General features: G+C 37.2%; 1 protein-coding gene across 4 annotated transcripts in view; it reads right to left on the bottom strand.

The window, feature by feature from the left end:
- Positions 1 to 26,605, bottom strand: part of CAMK4 (calcium/calmodulin dependent protein kinase IV) — a 264,464-nt gene that overhangs the window by 91,484 nt on the left and 146,375 nt on the right. For all 4 annotated transcript variants that reach the window (XR_008548047.2, XR_010156970.1, XM_517873.9 and 1 more), the window contains one exon: positions 8,961 to 9,033. Coding sequence is in view for 1 of the 4 variants with exons in the window: in XM_517873.9 (XP_517873.7) it covers positions 8,961 to 9,033 (73 nt within the window). In the remaining 3 variants the exon portion in view is untranslated. The remainder of the gene's footprint in view (positions 1 to 8,960; positions 9,034 to 26,605) is intronic.

Below are 26,605 nucleotides of genomic sequence, written 5' to 3'. Positions count from 1 at the left end.
AGATCCTCTGTGTCCCAATATTGCACTGTAATTTCAGAATGTTGATTATTATTCTGTTCCAAAATTTCTGATAAAATGTCTATGCTCTGATTGGGCCCCTAGTCTACTTTATTCTATGTCTATAAATCAAAATATTATAACATTAAGAGAACAGCTTGTTATTTCTTCTCTGGGAACTGTGATCTCTCAATTCTTAATATGAATTAAACCACTTTTACTTTTTACAGGTAAAATTATCATTTTAGTGCTTCAACTCTTAAAACTTTGTATTAATTAAAATCTATCCTCCAAAGATCAGTGCTCAAACCTGAGCAGCAAGAAACAAAAGTCTCCAGAGAAAGAAATGAAAATACCATAGGAACTGATAGGTTTCAAACAAACAACAAAAAAACTTGCATTTTCTGTTTTAACCTTTCATTACGTACTTGAACTCTCTGAACCTACTAATTGACAAGAAGTGGATTCAAGCAGGAATGACATTCATAGAAACAAAAAACAAGTGTCAAAAGCAATTTTATTTTCAAAACTCTTAAACTTCATTGTCCCTTCAAATCATACTTAATCCTGATTTAGCAATATGTGGGTGTATGTTTGATATTCAGTGAAAATCAGTTTTTAGAAATTTGTGGGACCAGAATCTTTTTATTTAGAAGTATGCTCTTTCTGTTATGTTTAAATGGATGGAAAATTATACAGCTTGCTCTGACCACAGAAAAGTTGTTAGCATATACTCAAAAAGTTTATTGAAAAAACGGTTCAGTATCTTATTGCTTCAAGTAAAAGGGCATATAATTTAAAACCGAAATATTGAGAAACTGTATTTATCCTCCCTGAGATATCAAGAAGTTGGAGAATTCCAATGGTGTCATCTTTCTTCCCTGCCTTCCTCAGGATGACTTATGTTTCTCTTCATAATTACAAGATAGCAAAAGCGGTTCCCAGCATCATATGCAGACCCAACCAGGCCAGTGAAAAGGAGAAATGGCTTTTCTTCCCTTGAGTCTCCTTTACTAAGGGAAAATTTTTCCCAAAACTCATGAGCAAACTGTCCCAAGGAACTCACTGGGCACAGTCAGGTAATATGACCTTGCCCTAGCTGCAAGGGAGGCTAGGAGGATAAGTTCTGGTACTTTCCATCTTCCTACAAGGGAGATCGGCTTTCTGCCAATGAGGAATAAGAGGTCAAAGTGGAAGATGGTTTTAATGTGTCAGATAATGTAAGGTTGAATAACATAATGCCTGTTAAATGGATAAACATCATTAAGCATAATACTCAGTACTAAATACAGACAGTAATTTATTTTTGTGTTACTTCTCTTATTTCGATTTCACTGAACCATTTCATGCACTTTAGTAGACTATGAACATTTTGGAAGACTCTGAATAAAAGCAGAAACTGATAATTTATTTTTGTTTTTGAATAACATCCTGTACAATTTATTAAGCTATTGTCTCCAAACCTAAAACCCATTCTTCCACTTTATGATGCTGAGATTGAAATTTCAAGCCACATTTTTCCTTCTCCAGTTGGCTCTCCATTTGGATCTGCCACGAGAGGGCATGAGGGAGAGAGAGTGGCAGGCTAGAAGAGAAAGAAGGGATTGCTCCTTCCTGTTTGCTTTCTGAGTCTGATTTTCTGCTTGTTATTCCTATGTCTCTCTGGAAGCACTCTTTCATCCTGCAGTGGCAGGTCGTTCCAGGAACAACAGTTGAATCCAGTTTGCAGCTTTTGCAACTCAAACAGAAACAGTCTCAGTGCCTCTCATCAGCAACACCAGCACTGGCTGGCTGGAGCATCATCCTCAGAGACCTGAGGTCCAGCTTCATGGGAAATTCCTCTGAGGTCCGAGCCACCTACACCAGCCAAACAGGGAGCCCTCTTCACAAGTCCATAGAGAACCTCCTTCAATCCTCTATGTTTTAATAATTTTAACCTCTTCATTTTGTTCCCCCAGTCCTAGGGGTAGCTGTTTCCTGAAGTTATCACATGTCCTCCACACACAATAACTTAGTTTAGTGTTCCTCTTTTGCCTTTTCCATTTTTGAGTATCTAGTCACCAATTCATTATCAATTGATTTTCTATGTAAAAAGCTAAATCTGTTTCTGTTTTAGAGAGTGAGTTACAGGTTAATTTTTTTTAATCAAAAGGAGCTTTTGCAATTTCATCTTTTTTGCCTCTCTATAATAATGCCCATTTTCTATTTTTTTTTGATGCTCAGATACCATATTGACTTTTAAAGGGTTAGATTCTTCTGGTTGTAACTCTTCACCACCATCATCATAGTCTTTAACACAATCCTAACCAAAAAGCTATGTTATACAACAGCAAATAGATTTAATAGTTACTCACCCATTTCCTTGTAGTTCCTGAAGAAATGCAGTACTGACAGCCTGGCCTACATAGTGAAATCCTGTCTCTACTAAAAATACAAAAATTAGCCAGGCATGGTGTCGTATGCCTGTAATCCCAGCTACTTGGGAGGCTGAGGCAGGAGAACTGCTTGAACCCAGGAGGCAGAGCTTGCAGTGGGCCAAGATCACACCACTGCACTCCAGCCTGGGCGACAGAGCGAGACTCTATCTCAAAAAAAGGAAGAGAAGAGAAGAGAGAAGAGCAGAGCAGTACTATGTTCTATATGTACAAATTTCTCTAGGCTCCAAAGTCACACTTTGAAATTAAGACATACAAAAGAGAACTGTAGCTAGAAAAAGGGAAGAAAGGCTGTATCAGTGGGGGATAATGTAGGGGATGATGATGTTTTGGAAATAGAGAAACACTCAGCTGTCAGTGGTGACAAAGAAAGAACTGAAGGTGGTGGCAGCAGAATTAGGTATCAGAGGAGAGGGAATATTCCCTAATTATCCCTACAAGTCCATGGAAAAGGGGTTTGGTATTGTGCTACTACAGGATGACCCTTCCAGAATGTCCAGACTGACCTAGACCATTTAACTTTGGACCACTGGAATTCATTTCAAGAAGAGAGAATACTCAAGAGGACTTAAGGGTCTGCTCTCGAGGACTAACTGAATGAATTCAAATCCAAAGAGGGAAACATCTTTCAAACATACTTTAAAAGCTTTCACAAAAGCTATTTAAAGCCAGAAAAGCAGAAGGAGCAAGGTTAAAGTCAGAGAAATACTGTAAAATATGTGGGGCAAGAATTAGCATGGAATGGGGAGGGAGGGAGGGATTGCAAGATATGTTACGTAAGGAGTATAATTATACCTTCATTATATTTCCCAAGAACTTTTCAATCTTTAAGTTTTCTGCTTCTATGCTTTCAACAACCAGCCTAGATATAAGTTATCTAGAGGAAATGTGAGATGTACCACTGATTACTCTGAGTTCCCACCTGTCCCAATTTTTATAGCTATGTATAGCTGTGTAATTGACAATAAACTATTTTATAAATGCCAGCCATTTCTGGCAAGTTTTAAATTGCTTTGCTTTCTACCTGTGGAATTCTTAGGGAAATTAATTTTTTTTCTTTAAGTTAACCCTTAATTGCAATAATCAGAGAAAATCTGATTTTTATAAAGCTTCTTTTAAGGAACATTTAATTTGAATGTGTTAGCTCCTAAACTGGAACTTAGTGACAAAAAAAAACAAACCCTCAACAATTTCTTTTTAAATGTAGGATTAGCTATACGTTAATTAATTTATCTTTGCAGACTTGAGTCAGAGTTCTAGGAACTCTTATCCTTCTGTGTTATGTGGGGCACCCCTATCTGGAACATCCCTTCTTGGACTCTTTTATTTCTTAACTGGTATAACTCCAACAGGTGGAAAATTCTGATGCTGAGAACATCCATTTTTCACCAATTGAATAAGAGAGTTTCCCAGTCAGCTACATGAGGTATTACTATATTGAGGCATACCCACTGTAATAAGCCTCCTAAAGAATCAAGAGCTGATCTGAACGGATGGAGGCAAAGAAAGAACATACCGAAGAAGGTGAGTTTTGAATGACAGGAAAGAATGAAACAGTAGTAAGGAAATAAAAAGAATCTCATTCACAAAAGTAAGTTATAAAGCTTTGTCTCCTATGAAATTAGTAGAAAAATAACAGTAAAGATGTTTAGTACATGGCTCGTTATCCAGAAAGAAAAAATACAGAATGATGGCTCTTTCTTCATGTTTTCATCAATTTCCATTTACTTATTCAGTAAGTGTTTATTGAGCTCCTACTTTGTCATGTACTGTTTTGGACTCTGGGAATATAAAGGTGAACAGCACAAAGTTCCTACTTTTATGGAGAGATAATAAACACAAAACAGACAAAATACTGTTCAATTTTAAATAATTATAAGTGCAAAAAGACATACCACATGGTAATAGAAACTAAGATGGCTTGGAGAGGTAGTGGTGGTTATTATTATAGGTAGAGTGGTCAGGGAAGGTCCCCCTGGAGAAGTCACACTTCAGCAGAGACCTGAAAGAAGTAGAGAAATGAGCCATAGAAAGATATGAAGAGCTCCCCAGGCAGGGAAATGACAACTACTCTGAGATGGGAATTAACTGAGACCTTTCTGAGGGTCGGAAAACAAGGCCAGTGTAGCTCAAGTGTAGTGTAGTCAGTGATGTTGGGGTGATGAGAAGGAACCTGAATATGCAGGACATCCTAGGATATGTTAAGGCATTTTGATTTTTTTTTTACTTTCAATGGGATGCCACTGCTGCTATAAGCATGGAAATGATATAATTGATGTATGATTTAAATAATAACTGGCTAATGTGAGGGGAATGGAGTGGAAGTAGGTTTCATAGCAGTCTGAGTGAGAGATTATGCAGACTGAAACTAGGGCAATGGGTTAGTGCAGATGAAGAAAAATTGTCAAATTTGGGTTATAATTTGGAGATAGACTGACTGGACCTGTTGATTATTATTTGGGATTATTTGGACGTGAGGTGAATTCTGGGTTTTAGCAAACAATTGCTGAATGGTAGTGCCATTTACCAAGATGAAGAAGATGGAGGGAACCTTATAAGAGTTTTTTGCTGGTATCAGTGAATGAGAGAATCAGGAATATACACCTACTGAAAACAGCTTGAATTACAAAGACGGAAATGTGGGAATGTGAGGAGTGACTAAATTTGGTAATAGAAAAGTTAATTCCTACATGATAAACAAGTAGGGCTTCCGCCGAAATGAAATCATATTCCAAGTGAAATCATGGTTTTCTGACAAACAACAGACTGTCATTCAAAACCGCACCTAGGATGCAATGATACTTTAGGAATTGAGAGAAACATGAAGAAACACTAAAAGCAAAAAAACCACCAGAACAGATAGTAGAAAAAGGTATGCCTTTTGGTGTGGCAGCCTAGTTCGAAAGAAACTATTGTCTTTCCCTTAGAACAACCCCCCTTATCCCCAGTCCTGGCCAGCCACATTTATACTGCACAATTCACACCCCATCCACAGCTGACTGGACTAGGGAAGGAAGCCTGAGTCAAGTTGAGCCACATGTGGCTTCTGTTCTGAATTTTGAAATTAAGATCAAACGATATTTGTGTTCATTTTGAGTCAGATTTAGGTTTTTACTTTAATATGCTAATGCAAGATGGTTAAGTTGACCGTATGTCACTTTGTGGATCTAAGAAGTAGAGACTATTGGTTGGAAGAGAGCAGAGGGAAGCAGGTGATGAGAAAAAAGCAGCAGTGGGGGAAGAGTTCTGCCCAGTGTCCAGGCTGCTGGCTGTCTTTACACACCTCTGTAGCCTTACAGTACACTCTTCCTGATATATGCATTCTGTTACTCGCATATAGATAAGCAAATAAAGATTACTCAGAACAATTATTTTGAAGATTACTTCATTTTGATATAATGTTTTGTCAGTAGAACAACATAAAAAGAGGAGGGCGGTAGACTGAGGGGCACATGTCCCTCTCCCCTCATTGTCACATTCTCTACCCACTGTCTCATGTGATATCAGAGAATAATGTGCTACTGTCCCAGAAAGGAAAAAAGAAATCTGTTAGACAACAGTATGTGATAGAACTAGAAACATGAAAAAGTACATGAATCCAGTTGGGTAAACTGCAAACACACACACACACACACACACACACACACACACACACACACACACACACACATAGCATGCTGACTTGAGGATATTACCTGTTATAACCATACAAACATACTAAAATTTCAGCACAATTCCTTTTTAAACTTTCTATTGGTGTAATATATGAATAGAAAAGTACATGTAAGTGTACTGAATTTTTACAAACTGAACTTTTCTGTGCAATCAGCACCTAGATAATATTACACAATTGTTTTTGTTTTTTGTACTTAGCTGGGGAGTAAGTGTGTCTGCATACATCTACAACATCTAATAAATCTTTAAATGAATGTACTGAGTATGAAGTTGATTATCCTCTTTTCCCTATTTTATGAACATTGCTATGATTTCCGCAAGTTACCTCATTTAATCTTTTCCACAATCCTGTTAGGTTAATTGCTATGCCTATTTTACAAGACTAAATTGAGGCTCAAAGATATTTAGTGACATGTCCAAGTTCACACATCTAAAAACCAAACCTAGCTCTGTCTCACTGCCAAAGTATTCTTAACTGCTGTATCAGCTGCCTGACTGATTCAGGTAAAGTGATAGTGGGCTATGGCCAGCAAGTTTACTTGATTAATTTATTATGTATAATAACAAGAAATGAGGTTTTAAAATGGGTATTTAAGAAAAGTATAAAATTGCCATTATTAAATGGGGAAGTAACAAAATAAAAATAGTGATTGCAAGAGATGATTCTAGACTTATATATTTAGGAATAGGAATTGTGGCTGGGTGCGGTGGCTCACGCCTGTAATTCCAGCACTTTGGGAAGCCAAGGTGGGCGGATTTCCTGAGGTCAGGAGTTCGAGGTCAGCCTGGCTAATGTGGTAAAACCCCATCTCTACTAAAAATACAAAAATTAGCCAGGCGTGGTAGCACACACCTATAGTCCCAGCTACTTGGGAGGCTGAGGCAGGAGAATCACTTCAACCCGGGAGGCAGAGGTTGCAGTGAGCCAAGATCAAGTCATTGCACTCCAGCCTGGGTGACAGAGCGAGACTCCATCTCAAAAAAAAAAAAAAAAAAAAAGAATATGAGTTAATGGCAATTAAAGTGCTTCTTCTTTCTTTTTTAAAGCATGCCAGCAACAGTCACAGAATGATGGAGAACAGGATTAAGTTCATGCACATTTGAAGAAAGATTCAACTGAAGTTGGAAAGGTCTATGTAAGATAAGAAAATGGAAGAGTTGAAACCCATTACCTAGTGTGCAAACCTAGGAAACCAGAATTGGTAAATATGTTACGTGTGATGAATATCTGAAATGGGGTGGCTATTTGGGTACAGTGAGAAGATGAATTTGATATTCAGTATTTATATAATCAGAAGCTGTGTTGGCATCCTCTCCAGGTTTTATTCACTCCCATTTCAAACTTTTCATCCCTCACCATAGCAAAAAGATCAAAACACTTTTATGGGGAATAAATAATTTGGAAGGACTGGGCTATAAAGCCAATTAAAATTGGTGTTAATAGCTCAATAACAAATTTGGTTCAATTGGCTATTTCTAGAAGCCTTATGCAAAGGTTATTTTTTTCCTTTTCATCATTGGTACAAAGGCTAGTTAGATATCAGAGTCCTCCCTCCTCTCTCCCTCCCTTCCTCTTTTCTTCCCTCCTTCCTGTTTTTGATGTGGGTAAAACTCATAGGACCTGTGCTTCTGTCACTGTGGCTGACTTCTCAAGGTATTGGATAATGATTTTAGTTAAATAACTAACTCCGAATAATAGAGTATATCTTAATTCTGGATATATTTTATAGATTTGTCTCTTTAACTGATCCTGATAAATACCCCTCCTTGGGCCCTGTCTTGAATGTTCAAATAATAATTTGTTCTGGTTTCATATTCAATAAATGAATCACCAAAGTGTTCCAGCACATATTAGACAACATCAAATACATGGGAAGCTTTTAGTCAGTTGAGTCTGATTTATACAGGCAAATATTACCTGCTTAATGCAATCCAAAAAAGCTTCTCAACAGTATATATTTTTGTAAATGTGTATGTATTTATTTCCACCATTAACTTACAAAACTTGTGTTCCAATTTAAAATATTAACTTATGTTTCTTCCTTTAAAAAACTGATACATTCTTTCTTTTCAATTAACTCATTTCTTTTCTGGAAAGAAAAGTCAATAATCTCTATGCTCCAAGGTTTACATCACATTCAACCCTCTTCCACATCTCTACCAAATTAAAAAAAAAACGCAATGAACAAACAAACTCAAGAAATGGGAAAGAAAGAGTTAAAGAACAACTAAAGGCACCAAAATCTCATTTGGTCTCACAATAATAGAATGGAAATTAATTTAACACACTTATGGCATTATATAGAGGATTGCATCTTTCAGACTTTGAGTCATCAATAGAAAATACAAATTTATTCCATACATTTTCTTTCTTTTCTTTTTTCTTTTTCTTTTTTTTTTTTTTTTTTTTTTTTTTTTTTTTTGAGACAGGGTCTCTCTCTCTCTCGTCCAGGCTTGAGTACAGTGGCGTGACCTTGGCTCACTGCAACTCCCCACCTCCCGAGTTCAAGCAATTCTTGTGCTTCAGCCCCTGCAGTAGTTGGAATTACAGGTGTGCGTCACCATACCCAGCTAATTTTTTTTATTTTTATTAGATATGGCGTTTCACCATGTTGGCAAGGCTGGTCTGGAACTCCTGACCTTAAGTGACCTGCCTGCCTCAGCCTCCCAAAGTGCTGAGATTACAGGCTTGAGCCACCATGCCCACCTTATTCCACACATTTTCTAATAAATATTTCACAACTTTATGCTGTAAAATGTATGGCTTATCACAGATACGCATTTCTTAAATGGTGATTCTGTAAAAGGAAGAGATGACTGAGAGTTACACCATTGCTGTTACTTCATACTTACAGCAACTGCCTCCAGGATTTGTTTAACGGCATCTGCAGCATCTCGCTCACTGTAATATCCCTTTTCCACAATCCTGGAACAAAAAGAAAGGAAATGCTTCTCAGGCACATTCATTCAGAAGAATGGATATTAAAAGAAGTTAAGTAAATTAATGTTAAAGATGGTGCACATAAACAATTGAAACAAGCTACCATACTACCATGGGAAAGATTTCCACAAACTGACACTCTAAAAATCTTTGAGTTTACTTAGGAAAATGAAATACTTTTATTTTTCCTTGGCTTGAACTATCCATTGCATTTGAGGAAAAAACACTTTGTCTGTTTTAAGCTTTGTTTTGTGAATCATTTTAAACATATGCCAGTAGATATTATACAATGAAACACCCCCATGTAATTGTCACATAGCTTTATCTGTAAATTCATGAAGTTTTGTTTTATCTGCTTAATTACTTCCACTCCTTCCTTATTATTTTGAAGCACGCATCAGACATTATATAATTTCATTTATAAATATTTGAGGAGGTTATCTCTAAAAGATAAAGGACCCTCTAAAAATCAGTCATAATTCCAATATCATACCTATAATTAATTTCTTAATATTATCAACTATGCAGTGTTTCAAATTTCTAATTGTCTGAAACATGTTAAATTACTTGTTTGAATAAGTATCCAAATAAGGTCCATGAAACTTGAATGGTTAGCGTATCTCTTATTGTTTTTTAACGAGTATTTTCTCCCTCTCTCTCTCTCTTCCCCCCGCCAACCCTCTTTCTCTTTTTCCATCCTTCCCTTTCATCCCTTCTCCATCTCTGTTTCACTTTTGCTGCGTTTCTTTTTGGAAAGCTGGTCACTTGATCTTTAGAGTTTCCCTGCTTGGTAATGTGGTTCTTTAAAAAAAAAAAAAAAAAACTTTTAAGTTCAGAGGTACATGGGCAAGTTTGTTACACAAACTTCTGTGATGGGGCTTTGTTGTACAGGTTATTTCATCACCCAGGTATTAAGCCTAGTACCCATAAGTTATTTTTCCTGATCTTCTCTCTCCTTCCTCCCAACCTCCACCCTCTTATAGGCCCCAGTGTGTGTTGTTCCTCTCTGTGTCCATGTATTCTCATCACTTAGTGAGAACATGTGGTATTTGGTTTTCTGTTCCTGCGTTAGTTTGCTAAGGAAAATGGCCTACAGCTCCATCCATGTCCCTTCATAGGACACGATCTCATTTCTTTTTATGGCTACATAGTATTGCATGGTGTATATGTACATTTTCTGTATTTAATCTGAACCTAATCAAGACCCCAGCATTATCTATTAATTAAAAAAAGGGGCAGAGAAATATCTCCAAAGGCATCAAGGGGATAGAATCACATTTGATTCTAGAGGATTACATTTCATTCTATACCTTGATGTCTTTGGAGCTATTTCTCTGCCCTCTCTACTTTTTATTAATGGATAGCATTAGGGTCTGGATTAGACTCAGGTTGAATTTTTAGCAAATACATTTTATAGGGAGTATTGTGTATTTTCACAAGAAGTTGCATGTTCAATTATGCTCCATTTCATGTTGACAATAACAGTAATTGATTATCAATGCCTAGATCCATCAAGTCATTAGCAGTTTCAAGTTGGTAAAAGCTATCATTGCTGCTTGTTAGCTAAAAATTTTCTAGTAATACAATTCTCATAGGAAAGAGGGGATAAATTATTAGTTTTTTAACTTACCAGTTTTCAAAATAATGAGTTCATTCACCAACATTTTCAGTGACCAGTTAGTGTCTTTGTTCATTTTTTGGTATCATTTTGGAAGTATGGATTTAACCATATTTGATACGTTTCAATCTGCTCTAGCTCTTCCTGGGTCAGTAATAGGCTATGCAAGTTGGCTTTTGAAGTCTTTGGTGGTTATTTTACTACCCAGTATAATATAATACCTGAGACTTATTTTGTACATTTGCTGCCTCAGACCTAGAATAAGTCATTGTCTCCTAGAAGTACACTTTTAGTGGCAGGTAGTATTTTTCTAATTTTACATGTTATTCTTGAATTAAAAAATAAATATATGTGTACATATGTTCATATTCCATTTCCTAGACAAACAATATTACCATGTTAATATGTACAAAATGTTTTATATATGTTTTTACTATGTGGTCCATTTTATGTGCTTCTCCTCTTTAATTTTAATTTTTTTTCCATTTAGGAGTGTTTGTATTTATGTTTTCATGTTTTTAACATTAGTTTCTTCTTTTTTGGTTTGTTCTGTACTCTCAGCAATACTGACATTAACCAGCTGATATGGTTTGGATTTTTTGGATTTGTGTTCCCACCCAAATCTCATGTCAAATTGGAGGAGGGGCCCAGTGGGAGGTGATTGGATCATGGGGGAGGATTTCTCCCTTGCCATTATCATGACTGTGAGTGAGTTGTCATGAGATCTTATGGTTGAAGTGTGTGGCACTTCCCCCTTTGTGCTCTCTCTCTCTCCCGCTCTGCCATGGGAAGATGTGCTTTGCTTCCCCTTCACCTTCCGTCATGATAGTTAAGTTTCTTGAGACCTCTGCAGCCATGCAGAACTGGGGGTCAATTAAACCTCTTTTCTTTATAAATCACCCAGTCTCAGGTAGTTCTTTATAGTGTGTGAGAACAGACTAATACACTAGCAATCCAGCTAGTATGAACTTACAATACAGATACAATATATAGCTGTCAAAAATTGCGAAGAAATAAGAACAGCTTGAAAAAGATAAACTTCTTGATTGCTGTATAATTAGCAACAAGTAAAAGAATATTATTTCAAAGTAGCAGGAGGAAAGAGAGCCTCATTATCTTAAGTAGGTGACAATTTTCTTCTGACACATGATGTGATTTTCAAAAAATCTGATGACAACCTGATTTTCTCCAAATAACTGACTTGCTCTTTTTGCATGAATGTGGCCAAAGAATTTTTCTTTTAATTTAAAGTCTTTTAAGACATGTTTTATGAAAAACACAGTAGTTGTTCTGGGTTTAGTTATTCAGATTTGTGGCATAATCTTTCAATTTAGAGTGCTTTCATTATTCTTTTTAAATCTCAGGAATATTTTCTTGAAGTAGAATGTTTTGTGTTTGTTTTCTTCCATTGCCTTGGTTTTCTTCTTTGGGGTGTGCAATTATAGATATGTAAGAATTTTTCTACCTTTGATTTATATTGTTGTCCTACAGTTTTCTTAATTTTAGCTTATTTTGTAACACTGTCTTATTTTCATGTTTTTTTTTTTTATGGGTGTTCTTCCTGACATGCTTTCACTGCCTAAAGGAACTTTATTCTGCTCCTTATTATCTGTCCTCTATTGACCTCCAGCTCCATCCACGTCCCATAATCATTTTCTATTGGAACTAACTCAGATACTTTTCTGTTGCCATCCATTTTTAAGCCAAATTGGTTTGCTTAACCTTTTGACAGAGTGATAGTTCAGGATATCTTTTCTAGTTTCATGGCTCTTAAGTTTCTGGTTATGTTCATGAAGCGTTCAAAAATATGCCCTCATTCTTTCTGAGATCTCTTCCCCTCCCCTGGAACTTCATTCCCTTGCCTTTACCGTCTCTACACTGATTAATTTGGATTCTCTTCCTAGCAGTTTTTCCTAAGTGTAGAACCTTTTCCCCAAGGGACTTTAGATTTTTGTTTCAGGAGTTCACAAGGCCTTGACAATGAATTAGCTTTTTAGACCTTACTGCAGGTGCACCCCTTGTACTTTTCAGAAATTTGGATGGTAAAAATCACTCCCAATTTCAGCTTCTCTTTTTGTATTGACCTATCCTTCTTCCAAATAACTTGAAGATTTGAGAGACTTGAGTGTTTGCCTGCTTTGGGGTCTCTCATTTGTCTTCTTGCTTCCCTTGCTTCTTCGTGTACAGGTGATCATTCCACATGGCTCTTCCTGTTGTCATTAGTTGGTCCTCACTCACTTGTATGTTAGGCTTCATGGGGATACCCTGCCACCTGGTTTTGCTGTAGATATTGTCATTGAGTTTTTGATTTTTCAGAACAAGTTGCTGTCTAGTCTTATGAAGAGCTTTTGGAGGACTGAAAAACTACTTTGTTGCTATGTCTAACCTTCCAGAATTTCAGGAGAAAACACATTTCTAATAGCACTGCATAAGATGACTTCAGCTGGCACAAAGTTTGAAAATGGTCAATTCAAAACATAAAGGACAGTTTCAACAATGTTTGTCATTTTAAATAGAAACTTTTCTTAGATGATACCTCAAATAGCATATTTTTCAGAAAGTACTTTTCTTTGATTTCTGTTTTCTTTAGATATTGTGACAAGAAGTTTTAATTTCTCAAAGTAGCTGGTATTAAAAGTTGAATTTAAAATCTGTAAAATGTTTCCAAAATAGGGGATGGGGCGGGGGTGAGAAGCAGCAGAACAAAACAGATATGTCAAAAGTATAAAATATATTAAAAGACCTCAATGATTATAGTTTTTAAAATTCAGAAACAATATATTGAGGCAAAAATTTCAATTACCTCATTTTCCTTATTTAGTTATTTAGAACACTGGCAAGCAATTCAAATTCATCATCTTTTTATTTTTGGGATACTTTACCAGCACTAGGGTCAAATGAAAGGAGAAAATAGATTACAATATTTAGGGAATGATTATTCATTTGTTCTTGAATATCATTTTCTTATGATATTTACTTACAAACCTATGAAATTTTCCAATTCATGATTAGGTTAAATGGCCTACTTATAAAAATTTAATTGACATGCTTCATGGGACTATACTTTCTGAACATTTTAAGTATGAGGGAAGGGGAAAAGAAGTACTACTGTGACAGAGAAAGTTCAGGACTTTGGCTACCATGACATCATTCTCTGCATTTTACTCTAAACGTGGATTTTGTGGTATCTCTATCATCCAGCACAAATGTAATTAGTGTCTCCTCTGTGCCCTGTACCTATAGCCTCAGGAGCTTGGCTTTCTCCAGTTTTGTTAAAAGAGGGGAGTTGTTACAAAGATGATGGAGAAGAATAGCTGTTAAATTTCTTTGCAACCTTATATTATCTCCAGAAGGGAATAAAATCAATTACCTTCTGGCCTACAACAAACAGTGTGGATTTTCCCCATAGTCACTCACCCAGGCTAGAGCTTTACCACAGCTGCTTTGTAGTACTTTTCCAGAGGGCACTACTCATGCAAATGGCACTCCTTGTGGTTGAAGAGAGCCAACTTCCACAACCATGAGCTGTCTCCCTTAGGTGTCTATTAAAGACACAGTTCTTAGAGGCATCATCACTCTTCATAAAGTAGGTACTTCACCCACTACAATCTCCTCTCTATATTTTGGTTTATTATGTAGTCTCAAGCTTCAGCCTAAATAGCTTCTGTATTTTCATTTGGCTCTAAGTTAGGGTTAAGTGCCTACTGTGAGCTAAATGTTTATGTCTCTCCCAAATTCATATGTTGAAACCTAATCACCAATGTGATGTTATTAGGAGGTGGGGCCTTTGGGAGGTGATTCTATCATGAAGGATGAACCTTCATGAATGGGATTCATGCCTTTATAAAAGACACCCTAGAAAGCTTCTTTGTCCCTTCCACCATGTGCAGACACAGCTAGAAAGTGCCATCCATGAATCAAAAAGCAGCCCCTCAGCAGACACTGAATCTGCTGACACATTTATCTTGGACTTTCCAGCCTCCAGAACCATGAGAAATAAATTTCTGTTTATAAGCCACTCAGTATAAGAAATTTTGTTACATCAGACTGAAAGGACTAAGATAGTGCCTGTGTTTCAGAATATGTTCTTGTGGGAATGTCTAGGGCCTGGCTTGACGGAAGAGTGAATTTTCTTGGGAGCTGTGTTCATGTGGGAGGGAGAGAGGAGTAGTAGGTATATGAAGAATAGTTAATGGAAACTTTACTGATTTTCCCCAATATATGTTAAGTTAGTGAAATAATTCATTCTCTTAACCAGAGGATGCATTCCAACAGATGTATCTGCTAATTTATTTATTCAATAAATATTACGGAGTGACTATTATGTGCTGGCCACTCAGTAGTGAACTGGACATGGCCTCTGCACTCATGGGCTTTCTCTTGGTATAAGTAGACAGACAACATTCAACACAGTGTGCTAAATGATGTGATAGAGTTATTAAATAACGGCCTGAGAGCTCTGAGAAAATGCAGGTAATCTATTCTGGAGGCCATGAAGGGTGAGGAAGGGATTCCAGAAATAGCTATATCTCAGCTCACACCTGAAAGGTGTATAGAAATTTTTCAGATGCAAGGAGGGTGGCAGTTGGGGGTCGGGATAGGTATGGAAGAAGAAAGTGGTGATATTCATCCACATTCATAACTTCTAATGTGAGCCAGGTACTTGCTGGATATAAACAGAATAAGATTTGGGCTCTGCCTGAGATGAGACCACAGATGGTGGAGTAAAGAAAGTTACAAACAAAAAACATTATCATAGATGTAATGTATGTTATGTAAGGTTTGTACAACCAAGGGATTTATTAATTCTGTAGTGAGAACAGCATCCATAGAGTAGATATGTGGGGCAAGGGCACAAAACTCAAGTGCCTCCCCACCTCATTTCAGTGTGAACTCCGCACACTGCATCTTGGCCAACCATCACCCTTCGACCACTTCTATTCCAGGCAGTTTCTGCTAAAAGGAGTTTTGTTCCCAGATGATTCTTTAAACAGATTGTCACAGGGTTAGTTTTCTGAAACTCGACATCCCATTTTAAATATTTTATAAGTTGAGCTGCCATTCAGGCTATCCATGGCTGACTGAAAAGTTCAATAGCAATGAACTCAAGTCATAAATGCAGGTTTACAACTTAGAACTATGACTGCAAGTGAAGATGCTAGTGACCAAGCAAAGGAAAATGAAATCTTGCAATTTATTTCTCTTAATTTCAGTTGTATGACATCGGTAGATGTGTTTGTCCAGAACCTTCTGCAGGGCACTGTGGTAAAATTATTAGCCTTCTCACTAGATTGTTGCTTGGATCACCCACAGAGCCTAGCTGCAAAACTTGCCCATAGTAAGTAAATATTTATGGAATCAATACCAATTGCCAAGTGAATGGATGTCAGAAAAATTTCAGATTGTGGACATTTGGACAATACTTTTGCCTATGTTCACTATCATGGGGAACAAAAGCACTGGATTCAGAAGTGATTCCCATCACAAGTACATTGGCCATGACTCCAGAGGAAGAACAGCTGTGTGGATGCTTCCCAGAGGACAATGCAATAAGTGAAAAGATTACTGCTGGCTTTAGGAAGAAACTCAGAGTTACATAGTTTTAGATATTGCTGGAATAACATGAATCTTTTTAGAAACTTATTTTAGACAAAATCAAAGTAATTTAAATTCCTTAAAATGGGGTATTTGTTTCATGAGGTGACACGTAATTTCTTTATACAATTTAGCTGGCATCTCAAAAAATTTGCCAATGAAATTGAACCATGGGTAGAGACTCAAGGTTTTATAGCTTTATACGAAATATACTCATGACTCTGAGTTTTAGAAGCAATGAAATATTTAATAATTGTAGGGGTTTTAAAGCTGTAAAAATAGAGGGATAATTTTGGCTGGTATTTTTGTTTTTTCATATTTAAACATAGTTATTGCTGTATTTCTCTTGAGATTTAGTAAACTAATTTCTGTTTCGTGATTTGAAAAATAATAAGGAAGCAGTTAAGATGCTACCAGCATTTTAAGATAATTGTCACAGGCCCAGGGCCCTGTGGTTTGCCTCTGTGCCACACAGCTTCCCAGCCTTCCATTGTGGGCTAGGCCAGAGGGCTCAGAGCTCAAAACAAAATGTCTTCTAGGATTTTAATCACAACACTGACCCAAAAGGCTGCCCTGAGACTCCAGTTCCTACAGGTCCCTCAGCTGCCAGGGGGCCTAGCAGACATCTGGAGATCTGGGAAGGAAGCACGAAGGTGGTACATTTCCCCAAGCTCCTCCACTGAAAGCGTCTGGCTTCAACAGGCTCTCTTACACCACAACTGTGCCTTTTACTTCCACTGCTCGCTGTGCTGGTGCCCGTGCTCTTCTCCTCAGTCGGTGTGTTTTTCTTCCCATCATTTAAAATTTATAGGATGAAAAAATACAGGCAATGCCTATTTCTCTCTATGGAGCTGCTGTAACATGACTCTGGTGCATTTGCTTCTGTAACACTAATTGCCACAAATTGAATTGAGCGCATCTCCATCCAGGCAGTTAACACGCGCACAGCAGCTGAAGAGCTCTAATCTGATCATATCCTGAGGCCCCAGACTTCCTGGCACATAGATTGGGAGCCCTGCTGCTCTGCCCACCACTCGCAGCTTTTTCTCAAATGGCTGCATAATAACTGTAGATGACTAGGTTTATGTGAGAAAGATAATGGTCTGATGAGAATGTGTACTGAAGGATCAAATGACAGAGAGTAAAAGCCCCAAATAATATAAAGTTTCAGGAACCAAGTCTTAAGGGCTGCCGCCAGTACACCATTATGCTGTTACATACAAAATTATATTAAAATGAAATCTGCTGTACTCTGTGTAAATCTACCACTTCTTTGTAAGTTTCAATCACAGCTTCTCATTTTATTGATGACATCATTGTCTGTTTTGGTGCTTTCTGTAAAAACTTTCCTGCCAAAGAATGTCAAGTTCATATACTTTTCAAAAAAGTAGTTTCAAAGATACTACTAGCACCTGTTACATTCAAATACTAAGAAGAAAGTCAGGGAATTGTGGATCAATGTGGGTGCTGGCCAGGGAGCTGACAAGAGAAAGAGGAGGTCAAATCAAATTGCAAATCTGGGAATGGGCCTAAAAGATTCCCAGTCTACTTCTCTCATACTATAGATAAAAGGCCTGACTCAAAAGATATATATATTGCAGCCGGGCGTGGTAGCTTACGCCTGTAATCCCAGCACTTTGGGAGGGCAAGGTAGGTGGATCACGAGGTCAGGAGATCGAGAATATCCTGGCTAACACAGTGAAACCCCGTGTCTACTAAGAAAATATAAAAAATTAGCTGGACCTGGTGGCGTGTGCCTGTAGTCCCAGTTACTGGGAAGGCTAAGGCAGGAAAATGGAGTGAACCCGGGTGGTGGAGTTTGCAGTGAGCCGAGATCACGCCACTGCACTCCAGCCTGGGCGACAGAGGGAGACTCTGTCTCAAAAACAAACACAAACAAAACACACACACATATATATATATTGCTCAGGAACACACTATTCAATCATTCACTTAACAAATATCTAGACCCTGCTTGCTTTCTACCTAGCCCAGCTTTTAAAATTGAGACTAAGATGCTCATATTTTACCCAACAGTGTACAATTGTGCTTTTGAACATCATTTTGCCACAATAGGCCCTTCCTTCTGGCCTCTGCCTGCTAATTTCCAATTTCTCACATAAGAGTCAGCTCAAAAGATTTTACTCCTTCCTGAAGCAATTTCTGACTTACAAAACCCCCTTGTTTTGTACTCTACACACTGTTTATGCCCTAATTATAGCACTTATCATCCCCACATGAATACTTAGAGTTGAATATGGGGCCAATCTCTAACAAACACAAAACATCTGATGATCTCTCTTTTATGTCCTGATTATTATTTTTATTTCTTTTTATTTCCTAGCCCTCATTTAAAAAATTTGTGATGTTGTAGTCATTATAATCCCTAATATGCTTTACTTGGAAGGTGATGCTTAAAAAATATTAGCGTCTATGTCACATTTTTACTTTCCCTCTTTAGACTATGAGCTCCTTGAGGATGGAGACAATATACAGTGGTTAATACATTGGTGGGAAGAGAACAAAGTGGGTGGTAAAGCCAGCATGGTAAGGTGAGGCCAGATTGTAAGTGGGCTTTTTTTGTCATGTTTAAAAGTATTGACTTTAAGTGAAAGTAGTGAGTAGCTTTCTGGGCTGACCTGATCAAATCTATGCTTAAATACAGATGGATGGAAAGGAGTGAAAGTAATACTCTCCAGGAGTCTACTGCAATGGGAAACAATGCAAAGGTGCAACAGGGCAGAAGCACTGGGAAAGGGAAAAGGGAACAGATTTCAAAGCTGCTCAGAGGAAGAATTATAGGGAATAGGGAAGGAGAATCTAAAGGAAAAGGGAGAAATTCATGTTGATTAGTTTAGTTGGTGAATCAGTTCACAGGGAAGGGGAGTGAGATTGAGAGAGGGATGCTGAGTTCATTTGATTTAGAGGTGCTAATGGGACTTGGTGAGAAGCCTAGTAGACTGCTGAAAATACAGTTTTCATCTTAGCTGAGACTGTAGCCACCAGTGTGGCTCAAGCCACAGGTGAGTGTCAAATTCATCTAACAAGAATGTAGAAGAAGTTTAAAGGGAACTTAAGAGGTGGGGAGGGGAAGAGGAACTCAGGAAAGAGATCAAGAGGGAGACAGCTGAAAAGTTGGACGAAAGCCAAGAGAAAAAGAGACGCTGTCCAAAACTCCATGAATGATATGAAGGAGTAAGCCAGTAATATATAATGCTACAGAGACCAGAGTCTCCAAATATGCATAGCCTTCAGCATTAGCAGACCTTCAGTGCTCCTCAAAAGCCCTTTTTCTTGCCCTCATCTGTTCACACAATCTCACTTAAAATCTTCACCAGTTCCTTCTTTAAGTGCCCTATTCCATTCTTTACCAGTTAGTATTAGGAGATCAATTTCCCTTCTTTAACAATACTGGAAAATTAGAGGCTATCAAGACCGAACTACCTAAACGTCTTCTAACCCACCACACTTCAATTTCCAGACATAGGAAACCACTGTTTTGCTTCTGTCTATATATTTTCCCCGTCTTGAAATTCCTTATAAAGTCATAGAGTCATAGCATATATAGTCTTCCATGTCTGGCTTCATTCCCTTAGCATAAACTTTTTAAAGTTCATCCATGTTGTAGTGTGTATCAAAGGAACATTCCTTTTCATTGCTGAATGGTTGTTCATTCTCCAGTTGATGACATTTAAATTATCTCCCCTTGGCTGGGCGGGGTGACTCATGCTTGTAATCCCAGCACTTTGGGAGGCCGAGGTGGGTGGATCACGAGGTCAAGAGATCCAGACCATCCTGGCGAACATGGTGAAACCCTGTCTCTACTAAAAATACAAAAAAAAAAAAAAAATTATCTCCCCTCTTGTAACACATCTAATTCCAGGTGTAGGCATCTATCTGGCCCCACTGTACTGCCTCCATGGAACTCAAAGGGCAAGGGGAACTGACAGACTTGCTAATGCCCATAACATTTGCTGTGCCATGAGTAATAAGGCCCTTTGTCTCTGATTCAGTAATCGTGTGCTTTCCAGCATCCACAAAAGAATAATAGGCTCTTTTATTAGTTTATAAGCAAGGTACAATTACATCTCAGTCCCAACAGTGTCTTCCAACTTATTCCAAAAGTCTTTCTTTTTCAAAATTGCTTTGATTAATCTAGCTCCTTTGACCCTTTGTCTCTTTCTTTCTGCTTCAGAGGAAGAAGAGTTTTTTCTAAAAACCAAATCCGTTTATCTGACTCTAGATCTCATTCCCTTCATGCCTTTTCTAGAACGTTGTTCCAAATTTAGGTTCCTCTCATACAAATCTCTCCTGCTTCTCTTTCTTATGAGCTCCTTCCCATCAGCAAATCAATGTGTTCCTAGACCTACAGCTTAAAATAATAAACTTCCATTTATCCAGTGTGTTCTACTACCTCACCTCTATCTTTCATTTGATGGCCAAGCTTCTAGAAAAAGTAAACTATAAGTCTAGTCCAAATCAAAGTATAAGTTTTCTTTACATATAGCCAGATAAAGCCACATAAAGAGATGTATTTAAAATATCCATGGTTGAAAAGCAACTATATACAAATTAAAGGTCAGGTTAAGCCAACACTCAAGTAGGACAAACATTAGATTACTAATCTCAAGTTTTATTTTTAAGCATAAGAGTTCTGGCATTTGCAGCAGCATGACATGGTAGCAAAATTATATACTTTGGAATGTGACATACTTGAGTCCAATCTTATTTAATTATTATTAGATCATATATAAGCTGAATGACCTAACGGAAGTTAACAGACCTCTCTGATCCTCAGTTATCTTGTCTATAAAATGTATATATCAAAGCCTACTTTATATATGTGTTGCTATAATGATTAAATAGTATCATGTTAATAAATTGCCCTGCACACTCTGCCAGCAACCCAATAGGATCTCAAAAATGCTCCTCATTATATTCACTAATTTCCTTTCTGAACAATCACATTTTACAGAATCACTCATTAGATAATTACATTGATGACTAATTTCTGATACAATGGTCTTCACAAATGCAGACTTTTTCTAAGTTTGTTAAATCCTAATACCAACCATACTACAACTCCAGAAAGACTGGGACAAGAAACAGCCTCAGTTCCATTTCTCAAACCTTTTTCTAATAGCAATGCCCTGAAAATTCAATTTGTTTCCACCAAGAATGAGAGATCTAGAAATGCTGAAGTACAGATTACTATTAGGACTCATATAGTAGGACTGGAGGTGAGGTCTTATGACCTATTAATAACTTTTTAAGTGTATGCTATGGAAAAATATGGATAATAATACCTCAAAAAAGGTGAAGAGAGAGTTATTGAGTGGGCTATATAGATACATAGGTTTGCATAGGACCAATCAATACATCATGGATTTTCCATGTATAAATAGATATTTATTTTCTTGGAAATGATGTGCAAGAGACAAACTGGACTTAATAAGAAAGAAAGTGAGGCCCTAAAAGAAGGAAAGGATTGGATCAGAAGACAGTCTGCTTGCCTGGACTGGGAAGATCATTAACCTTTACTAATTCTGTTTTCATATTTGCATAGTGAGTATACTGCTTTTCACTCTGCTTGCTCAAATAGGCTGACTTTTTAAATCAGGAAAATACATTAGTGTCTGTGAAAAAAATTTAAAACCGTATGTGAATTTTTGCTCTCAGCAATGGTGGGTCAGACAAGCCTCCAGGTAAGAAAAATTAAAACAAACTCAATAAAATAAAAAAAATCTATTTGAACAAATCAGAGAGTTATCAGGTGTGATGGTAATATTGAGTGTCAACTTGATTGGATTGAAGGATGTAAAGTATTGTTCCTGGGTGTGTCTGTGAGGGTGTTGCCAAAGGAGATTAACGATGAACTGGGAGATGCAGACCCACCCTCAATCAGCTGCCAGCATGGCTAGGATAAAAGCAGGCAGAAGAACGTGGAAAGACTAGACTGGCTAAGTCTTCTGGTCTCCATCTTTCTCCTGTGCTGCCTTTGAACATCAGACTCCAAGTTCTTCAGCTTTTGGACTCTTGGACTTACACTAGTGATTTGCCAGGGGCTCTTGGGTCTTTGGCCACAGACTGAAGGCTGCATTATCGGCTTCCCTACTTTTGAGGTTTGAGAACTCAGACTGGCTTCCTGGCTCCTCAGCTTGCAGGTGGCCTTTTGTGGAACTTCACCTTGTGATTGCGTGAGTCAATTCTCCTAATAAACTCCCCTACATATATACATCTATCCTGTTAGTTCTGTCCCTTTACAGATCCTTAACTAATACACTAAGGAAGGGAAGGATTTAGGAATCAAGATCCAGAAGAGAAGAAAAACCCAGCAAAGCAAACCTGCCTTCTGATGCCTCTGATTTCCTTCTGAAGGCATTTACTTATTCCAACACAGCAGCTGACAGGCGGAGAAGGTGAATAAAGTTTCTGGCAATTACACAGAGCTAAGGGTACAGAAGTTGGCATTGAGGGTCTGCCAAGTAAGAATAGCCCTGGTATAATGCCCTGGCTTAAAGCTGAGACCTTCAAAGAGCAAAGCCTTGTGAATAAGACTTGACAAGAAGTATACCAGCCATTAGGAAGCCCAGCTTTGAATTAGCCTAATATCTGATTGTATTAAAATGATCTGTTTGTTAACCTTAAATGCCCGCCACAACAAAAGAAAATCTCCTTTTTTGGAAGGTAACAGCATTCCAGGCCTCAAATTCTAAAACCTTTTACACATAATGTTTGGCATTGGAACAAGCCTAAACAGGCAAGCAAAAACACAGAAAGAAATGGATCATATCCTTTGCAGGGACATGGAAGGAAATGGAGGCCATTATCCTTAGCAAACTAACACAAGAACAGAAAACCAAATACCGCATGTTCTCAATTATAAGTGGGAGCTTAATGATGAGAACACATGGACACATAGTGGGGAAAAACACACATTGGGGCCTTTTGAAGGGTGGAAATTGGGAGAATGGAGGGGATCAGGAAAAATAACTAATGGATTAGTGGATATTAGATTTAATACTTGGGTGATGAAACAATCTGTACAACAAATCGCCATGACACACATTTACCTATGTAACAAACCTGCAAATGTACCCCTGAACTTAAAAGTTAAATAAAAATAAAATTCTTTAGGAAAAAGTGATAAACAAAAAAAGAAAAAGAAAACAGAAAAAAAACCCATGACAATTTTTTAAAAATTCAAAACTATACTTAGATACTGGAGTTATCTGACAAAAATCAAGAAAAAATACTTTTGATTTAATTAGAAGACAGTAAGGATATTGCTAAATTTGCTGTCTTAAAATACAGTCATTTTTGAGGGAAAAAAACTTCGAAACTTGCTCTTAAAGCAAAACTCACACCTTGTCCATTTCAATAATTCAATGAAAATGATGTTGAGGTTTTAAGAGTTGAGACCAAACTGAGAACGGTTAAACAGAAACTTCATGGGAGCTTTCTTCTTCTCATGATGTCATAATTGTGCAAATTTATTTATGTTTTAGATTTTTCCTGGGCACAACAAATCATGGATTTTATTCCAAAATTTCTAATAAACTGTCCTATGTAATTTACTATTTAAATTCTACATAAAATAGCAGATTCTACTTGGATTTTGACTATGTTTAATTTTTATAAGCATTATAGAATAGATTTTTTGCTAATTAAATACAATCTTTTTGAGTATAATTGACTCATATGATTATCTCTTCAGCAATTACTCCCCTAGTTCATTCATTATGTACTATTAGAGTCATCATTAGACCAGGAATGAATTCTTATCATCACAATTAAGTAAATTTGTTTTGACCTAAGTACAAAAAAAGAGATCATGTTACCTTTTAACTCTCAAGAAAGAAATCAATACATTGGATAATAATGCAGAATGTATTTTCAGCTTGATAAAATTTAAAGATAACTGCAGAATTAAGTAACTTAATGGAGAGACCAAGTTCATATCAGCTAGGTCAATGTTGTGGACCACAACATGCAAAGGAAAAGAGTCTATCTTTTAAAACCACTAAGAGTTGAGTGCTTTACTGGCTGTCTGCCATTCTTCAGAGGTTTTCTGTTAAATATGAATATTTCATCCACTTATCTCTCCAAATGAAATTTATCAATAGCATTTACTTTTTCCATTTTTAGCTATAGCTGAATTAAATTTCATCCTAAATTCTTTCATGGAAGAAAGGTTGGGAAGAAGAGAAGGAGAAACCCATGATTCCCAATTAACTCAAACCAATAGAGGTAGGTAAGTAAACAGCAAACACTATTAGTAGATGATTGCTTCAGTGTGGCATTCCTGTCCTGCAATTATTTATAATTTAAAAACATGAGAGTTCTCTCTGATAGACCATAATTAGCAGAGAAATATGCAAGGTCTCCTTAGAGAAAGCTCATAGCTCCAAAACCAGCAGCATCTGACTATAAACTGCTCTATTAATGTACCTAAAGAAGGAATACATCCATAAAAAAGAGTCAGCTAAAGAGGTGTTGAAAAAGGAGCCATTATAGGTACATTGTGGCAATACCCAAATTAGCTAGGCCAGGAGACTCTTGCTTGAGGACATGGGAACATGTGAACAAGAGTATCTTCATAGTGGATTAGAGCCATCTAAGCTTTATTAGCAACATAAAGCCACTTCAAATTTGTTCTAAGGTTCAGAGAAGTTAAGTAAATTATTCTAGGTTAGTTAGTTATCTTTCAGTTGTAGGGTCAGGATTCACAACTGTGAGTCTTTCAAAAAAACAACTGCTGCCAGAACTGTATGGCTTTAAGCTACTGATGCTTACTTCCTTCAGCTGACTTATTATTCTTAAAATGTGAAAACAGTCAAAATATTATAATGTTTAAAGTCTAATAATATGTTGAACCTGCTCTAAGGAAGTGTCAACATATATATGAACAAAATTCAGATGTGTATCTGTTACACATACATATGTAGTTGCAATGAAGCTAGACCTTTTGCTCCTTCTCACCTAAAGATCCAAATTTTCACTGGGTAATGTTAAAAAGAGACAGAACCTTTGAAAAACAATATGAATACTTTTGAAAGCTCTTGAAGAGGCAGCAAATTTAACTGGGTAGAGTATGGGTGTGAAGGAAGGTGTCTTAGTCCATTTGAGCTGCTATTTAAAAATAGCATAACCTGTGTGTCTTATACATATCAAACATTTATTTCTCACAGGTCTGGAGGCTGGAAAGTCCAAGATCAAGGCACCAGAAGATTTTGTGTCTGCTGAGGGCCCGCTTTCTCATAGAAGGCACCTTCTTGCTGCGTCCTTACATAGTAAAAGGGGAAAGGCAGCTCTCTAGGGCCCCTTTTATAACGGCACTAATCTCATTCTGGAGGGCTCCACCTTTATGACCTAATGACCTCCCAAAGATCCCATCTCCTAATACCATTATCTTAGGGATCAAGATTTTGGCAAATGAATTTTGGGGGCACACAAACATTCAGACCCTGGCAAAAGTGAAGGAGTGTTCCTCTCCCAACGCATTCAAAACTAATCCCCTTTAGATATTTCTCCTCAGAGTCCATTCATTGTAGCAGTTGTTCATTCATTCATTCAGCAAATATTTATGGAGCATTTGCTGTGATCCAGGCACTCAGGGTACATCAATGGTTCCCTCAGTCTCTTCTGTCTTCCCCATAAACTGCAGTCTACCTGTCTCTTGCCCCATTTTTTAACCAAAACTTTTCCATTCACGCATGGCTTCTTACCATTTCTAATATATGCCTACTTAGTCTCTTTGTCTTCTTTAAATTCCATTCTTTTTTGATTACCTGATGAACACAGCAAAAGGCTCTCAAGAGCCCATCAGGACAAATACAGAATTCTCCTAAGAGGGTGGGGAAGATGGAACAACTATGGAAACATAAAGTTTGTGTGTCTTGTACAAATAGTTTGCATATATTATGCTCTGCCAGATTTCCAGGCTCCAACCCCCCACCCCCACCCCCCTCCATTTCACTCCTCTGCTTGGAAAGATGAACATATGAACAGGAAACCAAAGTTGGCAATAATTGGCTATAACAGAACATGTTTACTTTGCAACATGGAACTCTTTACACAGACTTCTAAAGAAAATAAGCTTAAAAATAATCATTTGAAGATTATTGAGTTTTATGAGCTTTTGGATCATAACAGAGGACAGAGTACATGTTCAATTTTTTATAATTTTCAAATATTTTCAAATATTTCAAATATTTTCTTAAGATATTCTCATAAATCTTACTATTTAGTTTAGATTTAATTTGATTTTAGACATTCTATCTTTTTATTGAGGTGACAAATATTTGCAAAGATAAATAGATATTATAGTGTTCCTCTTTTTAC

Source organism: Pan troglodytes, chromosome 4, assembly GCF_028858775.2.
Source record: "Pan troglodytes isolate AG18354 chromosome 4, NHGRI_mPanTro3-v2.0_pri, whole genome shotgun sequence".
In the NCBI taxonomy this organism is placed as follows: Eukaryota; Metazoa; Chordata; class Mammalia; order Primates; family Hominidae; genus Pan; species Pan troglodytes.
The sequence above is the reverse complement of the archived record's forward strand: the minus strand, read 5'-3'. Positions and strand labels throughout refer to the sequence as shown.